General features: G+C 42.3%; 1 protein-coding gene across 1 annotated transcript in view; it reads right to left on the reverse strand.

Annotated features, from left to right (window-relative positions):
• si:ch211-69b7.6 (uncharacterized) overlaps positions 1 to 9,329 on the reverse strand; it is a 37,332-nt gene extending 28,003 nt beyond the window's left edge. Inside the window, exons 1-5 of the mRNA XM_090194335.1 lie at positions 8,925 to 9,329; positions 7,290 to 7,323; positions 6,854 to 6,974; positions 6,467 to 6,639; positions 136 to 6,351 (exon numbers count right to left, since the gene is read on the reverse strand). Of these exons, the coding sequence (XP_090050461.1) occupies positions 136 to 6,351; positions 6,467 to 6,639; positions 6,854 to 6,974; positions 7,290 to 7,292 (6,513 nt within the window). The 5' untranslated portion in view covers positions 7,293 to 7,323; positions 8,925 to 9,329. The remainder of the gene's footprint in view (positions 1 to 135; positions 6,352 to 6,466; positions 6,640 to 6,853; positions 6,975 to 7,289; positions 7,324 to 8,924) is intronic.
• Positions 9,330 to 9,432: the final 103 nt, after the last annotated feature.

Consider the following 9,432-nt stretch of genomic DNA (forward strand, 5'->3'; position numbering starts at 1 on the left):
GTGTTGATGTCAAAATCAGGGGCTTTGATGCTACCATTTGGCCTCTCTATGGTTGGAACTCTGAATCTACCTGAGGGCATATCTGGAGCATTGAGGTCTAGTTTGGGCTTTTGAGATGACCCTTAGATATTATCAAATCCGGGGGACTGATTCCTCTTTTAGCTTTGGGGCTGAGAGGTCAATATCAGGTAAGTCATAGTCAGATTCATCTACATTTGGCCCAGATAGCCCGAAATCAGGCATCTTCAAATCTGGAATTTTTAGACCTGTTTTGGGACCTTTGAGGTTAGCTGTGGGGGAATTTATATCTATATCTGGGCCGTCTAAGTTTCCAACAATGTCAACATCTGGTCTCTTTAGGTCTCTGAATTTAAGCATTTTATATTTGGGCATTATGAATTTCCCGGAGGGTTCATTGATGTCAAGATCTGGGGCATTCACATCTAGTTCAGGGGCTTTGAGGTCAGCATCTGGTAAATTCATGTCTGGAACATCAATTCCCCCCTTAATGTTTGAAGCTTTGAGCCTCAAGACTGGGGATTTTGACATTGTACCAGGCAGCAAGAATGTGGGCATTTTCAGGTGACCAGAGGGGCCATCGATGTCCATATCAGGAGCATTCAGATCAACCTTTGGTTTCTTCAATGTAGGTACTTTGACTTTACCTGAGGGCATATTAAAGTTTACATCTGGTGCATTGAGGTCTAGTTTGGTGCCTTTGAGGTCAACATGTGGCAGATCCAAATCTGGGTGACTAATTCCCCCTTTAAACGTGGGGGCTGAAAGATCTAAGTCGTGCTCCTTAAACTTTGGTCCAGATAAACCTAAATCTGGCATCTTGAAAGTTGGCATTTTGAATTTTCCTGATGGACTGTCAATATCAGCATTTGGAATGTTGAGGTCTGCTTTGTGACCCTTGAGTTTGGGAGATGACAAATTCAGGTCTGGCCCCTCTATATCTCCATCTAGATCAATATCTGGCCCCTTCATTCCAAATGTAGGCATTTTCAGATTGGGCATTTTGAATTTCCCTGTGGGTGAATGAATGTCTATATCTGGAGTGTTTACATCTAATTTAGGGGCTTTGAGGTCAATGTCTGGTAGATCCACATCAGGGGCATCAATCCCACCTTTATTCTTTGGCATTTGTAGACTGAACTTTGGTGATTTCGCACCTGCATTTATGTCCACATTTGGTCCTTTTGGCATTGTACTTGAAAGCCCAAATTTGGGCATTTTCAGTTTACCAGATGGCGCATCAACATCAACATCTTGAGTATTGAGATCTAATTTGGGCCCTTTGAGATGACCCTTAGGTAGTCTCAAATCTGGGGGATTGATGCCCCCTTTTAGCTTTGGGGCTGAGAAGTCAATATCAGGTAAGTCATGGTCAGGTTTATCTACATTAGGGCCAGATAGCCTGAAATCAGGCATCTTCAAATCAGGCATTTTTAGACCTGTTTTGGGACCTTGGAGGTTAGCTGTGGTGGAATTGATATCTATATCTGGGCCCTCTAAGTCTCCATCTATGTCAACATCTGGTCCCTTCAGGCCTCTGAATTTAGGCATTTTCAATTTGGGCATTTTCAATTTCCCAGAAGGTGTATTGATGTCAAAATCGGGGGCATTTCCATCTAGTTTAGGGGCTTTGAGGTCAGCATCTGGTAAATTCAAGTCTGGGGAATCAATTCCCCCCTTTATCTTTGGGGCTTTGAGATTAAGTTTAGTGGATTTTGGCATTTTACCAGACAGCCCAAATTTGGGCATTTTCAGTTTACCAGAGGGGCCATCAATGTCCAGATTAGGAGCATTCAGATCAACCTTTGGTTTCTTCAATGTAGGTACTTTGATTTTACCTGAGGGCATATTACAGTTTACATCTGGTGCATTTAAGCCTAGTTTGGGGCCTTTGAGATCTGGCAGATTCGGATCTAGGGGACTGATTCCTCCTTTCAACTTGGGGGCTGAAAGATCCAAGTCAGTCCCCTTAACCTTTGGTCCAGAGGAACCTAAATCTGGCATCTTGAAAGTAGGCATTCTGAATGTTCCTGATGGACTGCCAATATCAGCATCTGGAATGTTGAGGTCTGCTTTGGGACCCTTGAGTTTGGGAGATGACAAGTTCAGGTCTGGTCCCTCTATATCTCCAACTTTGTCAATGTGTGGCCCCTTCATTCCAAATGTAGACATTTTCAAATTCGGCATTTTGAATTTCCCTGTGGGTGAATCAATGTCAATATCTGGAGTGTTTACATCTAATTTAGAGGCTTTGAGGTCCATGTCTGGTAAATCCATGTCAGGCGCATCAATCCCAGCTTTTATCTTTGGCATATTTAGACCGAACTTTGGTGATTTCGCACCTGCATTTATGTCCAGATTTGGTCCTTTTGGCATCGTGCCTGAGTGTCCAAATTTGGGCATTTTCAGTTTTCCTGAGGGAGCGTCAACATCCAAATCTGGATCATTGAGGTCTAGTTTTAGGCCTTTGCTTTTACCTTTAGGTAGTTTCAAATCTGGGGGATTGATGCCCCCTTTTAGCTTCGGGGCTGAGAGATCAATATCAGGTAAGTCATAGTTAGGTTTATCTACATTGTGCCCAGATAGCCCGAAATCAGGCATCTTCAAATCGGGCATTTTTAGACCTGTTTTGGGACCTTTGAGGTTAGCTGTGGGGGCATTGATATTTATATCTGCGCCCTCTAAGTCTCCATCAATGTCAACATCTGGTCTTTTTAGGCCTCTGAATTTAGACATTTTGAATTTGGGCATTTTGAATTTCCCAGAGGATGCATTGATGTCAAAATCGGGGGCATTTCTATCTAGTTTAGGGGCTTTGAGTTCAGCATCTGGTAAATTCAAGTCTGGGGAATCAATTCCCCCCTTTATCTTTGGGGCTTTGAGATTAAGTTTAGTGGATTTTGGCATTTTACCAGACAGCCCAAATTTGGGCATTTTCAGTTTACCAGAGGGGCCATCAATGTCCAGATCAGGAGCATTCAGATCAACCTTTGGTTTCTTCAATGTAGGTACTTTGATTTTACCTGAGGGCATATTACAGTTTACATCTGGTGCATTTAGGCCTAGTTTGGGGCCTTTGAGATCTGGCAGATTCGGATCTAGGGGACTGATTCCGCCTTTCAACTTGGGGGCTGAAAGATCCAAGTCAGGCCCCTTAACTTTTGGTCCAGAGGAACCTAAATCTGGCATCTTGAAAGTTGGCATTTTGAATTTTCCTGATGGACGGCCAATATCAGCATCTGGAATGTTGAGGTCTACTTTGGAACCCTTGAGTTGGGGAGATGACAAGTTCAGGTCTGGTCTTTCTATGTCTCCATCTTTGTCAATATGTGGCACCTTCATTCCAAATGTTGACATTTTCAATTTGGGCATTTTCAATTTCCCTGTGGGTGAATCAATGTCAATATCTGGAGTGTTTACATCTAATTTAGGGGCTTTGAGGTCCATGTCTGGTAAATCCATGCCAGGGGCATCAATCCCAGCTTTAAACTTGGGGGCTGAAAGATCCAAGCCAGGCCTCTTAACCTTTGGTCCAGAGGAACCTAAATGTGGCATCTTGAAAGTTGGCATTTTGAATTTCCCTGATGGACGGCCAATATCAACATCTGGAATGTTGAGTTCTGCTTTGGGACCCTTGAGTTTGGGAGATGACAAGTTCAGGTCTGGTCCATCTATATCTCCATGTTTGTCAATATGTGGCCCCTTCATTCCAAATGTTGACATTTTCAAGTTGGGCATTTTCAATTTCCCTGTGGGTGAATCAATGTCAATATCTGGAGTGTTTACATCTAATTTAGGGGCTTTGAGGTCCATGTCTGGTAAATCCATGTCAGGGGCATCAATCCCAGCTTTAAACCTGGGGGCTGAAAGATCCAAGCCAGGCCCCTTAACCTTTGGTCCAGAGGAACCTAAATGTGGCATCTTGAAAGTTGGCATTTTGAATTTCCCTGATGGATGGCCAATATCAGCATCTGGAATGTTGAGGTCTACTTTTGAACCCTTGAGTTGGGGAGATGACAAGTTCAGGTCTGATCCTTCTATGTCTCCATCTTTGTCAATATGTGGCCCCTTCATTCCAAATGTTGACATTTTCAATTTGGGCATTTTCAATTTCCCTGTGGGTGAATCAATGTCAATATCTGGAGTGTTTACATCTAATTTAGGGGCTTTGAGGTCCATGTCTGGTAAATCCATGTCAGGGGCATCAATCCCAGCTTTAAACTTGGGGGCTGAAAGATCAAAGCCATGCCCCTTAACCTTTGGTCCAGAGGAACCTAAATATGGCATCTTGAAAGTTGGCATTTTGAATTTTCCTGATGGACGGCCAATATCAGCATCTGGAATGTTGAGGTCTACTTTGGGACCCTTGAGTTGGGGAGATGACAAGTTCAGGTCTGGTCCTTCTATGTCTCCATCTTTGTCAATATGTGGCCCCTTCATTCCAAATGTTGACATTTTCAATTTGGGCATTTTCAATTTCCCTGTGGGTGAATCAATGTCAACATCTGGAGTGTTTACATCTAATTTAGGGGCTTTGAGTTCCATGTCTGGTAAATCCATGTCAGGGGCATCAATCCCAGCTTTAAACTTGGGGGCTGAAAGATCAAAGCCAGGCCCCTTAACCTTTGGTCCAGAGGAACCTAAATCTGGCATCTTGAAAGTTGGCATTTTGAATTTTCCTGATGGACGGCCAATATCAGCATCTGGAATGTTGAGGTCTACTTTGGGACCCTTGAGTTGGGGAGATGACAAGTTCAGGTCTGATCCTTCTATGTCTCCATCTTTGTCAATATGTGGCCCCTTCATTCCAAATGTTGACATTTTCAATTTGGGCATTTTCAATTTCCCTGTGGGTGAATCAATGTCAATATCTGGAGTGTTTACATCTAATTTAGGGGCTTTGAGGTCCATGTCTGGTAAATCCATGTCAGGGGCATCAATCCCAGCTTCAAGCTTGGGGGCTGAAAGATCAAAGTCAGGCCCCTTAACCTTTGGTCCAGAGGAACCTAAATGTGGCATCTTCAAAGTTGGCATTTTAAATTTTCCTGATGGGCGGCCAATATCAGCATCTGGAATGTTGAGGTCTGCTTTGGGACCGTTGAGTTGGGTAGATGACAAGTTCAGGTCTGGTCCCTCTATATCTCCATGTTTGTCAATATGTGGCCCCTTCATTCCAAATGTTGACATTTTCAATTTGGGCATTTTCAATTTCCCTGTGGGTGAATCAATGTCAATATCAGGAGTGTTTACATCTAATTTAGGGGCTTTGAGGTCCATGTCTGGTAAATCCATGTCAGGGGCATCAATCCCAGCTTTAAACTTGGGGGCTGAAAGATCAAAGCCAGGCCCCTTAACCTTTGGTCCAGAGGAACCTAAATCTGGCATCTTGAAAGTTGGCATTTTGAATTTTCCTGATGGGTGGCCAATATCAGCATCTGGAATGTTGAGGTCTACCTTGGGACCCTTGAGTTGGGGAGATGACACATTCAGGTCTGGTCCTTCTATTCCTCCATCTTTGTCAATATGTGGCCCCTTCATTCCAAATGTTGACATTTTCAATTTGGGCATTTTCAATTTCCCTGTGGGTGAATCAATGTCAATATCTGGAGTGTTTACATCTAATTTAGGTGATTTCAGGTCGACTTTGGGTAAGTCCAAGTCAGGTGCATCAAGTCCACCTTTTATCTTGGGAGCTTTGAGAATTAGCTTTGGTGTTTTTACATCATTATCAAATTTGGGCATCTTCAGTTTACCCGAGGGGGCATTCACATCGAAATCAGAAGCTTTGAGTTCTGCATGTGGTTTCGTTAGTTTGAATTTACCTGGGAGTATGTCAATATCTGGAGTATTGAGGTCAGGCAAACTGATATCTGATACACACATCTCATCCGCTGAGCGGTCCATGTCTGTAGTCCTAACTCTTGGTCCAGATATATCAAAGTCAGGCATACCAAGACTTGGTGTTTTGATCTTCCCAGATGGGATGCCAATGTCTGAATTTGGCAATTCTAGATCTATTTTGGAACCTTTAAGGTCTACTGAAGGTAAATTGGAGATATTGACATCAGGATCAGCCTCTATAGACCCATTCAATTGAGCTAGGAAGAGATCCCTTGTACTCATGTTGGCATTAGGCAACGAAAGTTCTCCACCAGGAGTATTGAGAGTCACTGTAGAGTCTGTTCCTCTGACATCAGGCTTGGCCCAGAGAGGTCTCGGTACCTGCGCGTTAGGAGAGCATCTTTCCCCAGAAGCTGTAGGTTGTCCAGAGCTGTCCTCCTTCATGAACTTCTTTATTTTGGCATTGAGTCTGTTATAGGAATCCTTCAACATCTGCAAAGAGAAGCAATCCAATAACAATAGATATAATTGATCTAACAACCTTTTGAAAATTGACTTAATTTGTTATTCAGCTAATTCTGTTTAACTTTAAATGTATTCCACAAACCTCCTCTGGTGCTTTGACGCTGTCCAAGGTCCCCATACTCTTGCGCAAATTATTTTTCGTCAGAACTTGAACCTTCTCATCAAATCCATTATCATCCATCAACCTCAGTATTTTCAACACATCGTCTTTCGAAAGTTGGTCAAAGTTGATTGTGGCACCCACAATTTCATCTCCTGAAAAAAAATAACATTTCTCAAAGTGAAACACAGTTAAAGCATGGTGACTGAATATGTCAACGATTCCAAATGTGTCCTTAAAAACAGCTATGTATTTTACTCATGCACAAATGTCTGAGAAAAATTCCAAGAGTGAAATCTCTAGTTTTTTTGGGAGCTTTGAGACTCAACAACATTTTTATGTATTAGATAAGAGACTCAAAAGTCATACCTTCTTTCAGCCCCTGATTGGCCAAGGAGCCATCGACAACACTGGAAACAACCAATTGTCCTTTCTCTGATTGCTCCAGCATCAGCCCATCAGAGAGCCTCCTCCCGCTGCGGACACCAGGCTAAAAGCAGACATACAAACATAGTTAGAAGAAATGTGCAGACAGGCGTGTGACCTCAGCATTGGTCATGTTTCAATAACCCGAACATCAAATGCCAACAATGTACAATAAACTTAAAAATACATGTTATTTACAATAACTTACAAATCTATAACACAATCACCTTTCTAAATAGACGTTTTAAATGGCATACACTTCTAGAAAGTAATGCTGAGGCATAGGTGTTTCTCAACATTTCCTGTTGCTTAGCTTATTGTGCTGGAATATGCTTGTTATTACTATCATCATGGCTAATGGATGAATGATCTTACGTACCATGATCCTTTATGAAAAGCTCTTCTGTCTAAATCTGTTGAGGAGGACAGAATCATTTGAAAAGAAATGCTCAACTTGGTTTCATGCTATAATAATCAAATCATGTAGGCCTAAATACTGCAGCATACTTTCATAGCCTTCAAGAGTATCAAATGTAAAGAAAGAACATAATTAGACAATAATGCCACAGCTCATTTTACCCATTTGAACATAAAACACTAAATCAGCTGAAACCATTACTAAAGGGGGGCTATGGGGGATAACTTGTTTACATATGTAAATTGGCAGATGGTTGACACCCAGGTAGCTGCCCATTTGAGGTATTCGAGGTATGGCCTTGGGACATGGAGGGAACAACAGGTTTGTCCAGAGATATATATATATATATATATATAAGTGCACTACAGTCGGGTGTAAACTCAGAAATGACCACACCCATCAGTTTCTATTATGAAAAGCTTGCCGTGGCAGGGGCTCAAATAAAGCGATTTGTAAACAATCGCTTCCAGTATGTTCTTTCAGGTCCTGTAAGTGATTTGTGTCACATGCTTAGCGAGACTGCTGCTCTAAGAACAATAATTTGTTCCACAATTATCATAATCATCATCATTAACTTCTTCATCAAATACTGTACATCCAAAACATGAATATGTACAAATATTAATCACTCAGACTTATTAAACTATGTGTTTCAGTATTCCCCTATGGCTTTTAAGTCCGCCATAATGTTTTGAATTAAATAACTTCATTCAGGAGCAGAGATTGAATGTAATTATGCCACACGCCCAACAATAACTACAGGTAACTGCCAAAATAATTTAAACACTTGAATAAATAAGGGTATATTGATACAAAGTATGCTTTGCAGGCCATTAGTTTGCCCATTATTTTGGCTACCATGGCTATGCCTCCATTTTGGCTACGCACCCATAAGATGACAATGCCCCCATCCACAAGATGACAATGCCCCCATCCACAGGGCATGAGTGGTCACTGAGTGGTTTGATGAGCATGAAAACAATGAAAACCAAATGCCATGGAGTGGCGCCTGAGACAGCATTTTACACCAACATCAACAAAACCCCAAATTATGGAATTTCCAGTGGAAAAATGGTGTCGCATCCCTCCAACAGAGTTCCAGACACTTGTAGAATCTATGCCAAGGTGCATTGAAGCTGATGTGGCTCATGGTGGCCCAACGCCCTATTAAGACACTTTATGTTGGTGTTTCCTTTATTTTGTCAGTTACCTGTATATTCACTCATAAAGAGGAGTGCACTGACAGTGAGCTAGAAGCTACAATCATATTTCATGAAAAAATGGCACGCTATTGACATTTACTCTGTTCAAATAATTCCTATTGTTTGAAATTCATTCACATTGTGCAGAGCTGTAAGAGATTAGAGGCTGACTGAGATTTTCTCCAAATCAGCCCCCTGCACCTCTCTGATTCAGAGGCGTTAGGTAACAAGCGGAAGACACATTCCAGTTGAATGCATTCAGTTGTACTGACCCTTACAATGACATCATTGTGGACTTCGTAAACACTACAATAGTACCTGGCACCATATAGTCTGGATGGAGTACTTCAGCAAAGGTTTCAAAATGTAAATAGACAACAAATCAAAATCTTACCTTAGTCTCCATTGGGTTGGGTTTTGACCATGCAGTTTCTTGCTACTCCGCCACCGAGGAGTTTTACCACCGATGTGAGAAAGTTGTGACAGTGTTAGCAGTCCATGCTGTTCCGTACTCCTGTAGGACTGCCTACCCCTTGCCTCACTCAGCGAAAGCATACCCTCCCCAAAGCAAACAAACTGGTTCCACCTTCGGCATGCCTTCCAGGTGCCTCACTCAGTGAAAACAAACCCTCCCCAAGACAGACAAACTGGTTCCATCTTCAGCATCCCTTCCCAGCCACAAACCGTCACACACATTCTCCAGTCCAGGTAGGCAGGGTGATCACTGAAACCTGGCCTCCCAAGATTGGAACTGTGAGATGGAGAGTGCTCTGTTTTTCTCTGACATACCAAGACAGGTGGAAAATAATAATTGTCTGTTGATATAACAAAAATGCAGGTGTGCCAAAGAGTTGTCTGTTTCAAGGGAGGGGCTGCTAGGCGTTCATTCATGACTCATGGTA

Source organism: Oncorhynchus mykiss, chromosome 13 (assembly GCF_057628025.1).
Source record: "Oncorhynchus mykiss isolate SJ-2025 chromosome 13, ASM5762802v1, whole genome shotgun sequence".
Taxonomy (NCBI): Eukaryota; Metazoa; Chordata; class Actinopteri; order Salmoniformes; family Salmonidae; genus Oncorhynchus; species Oncorhynchus mykiss.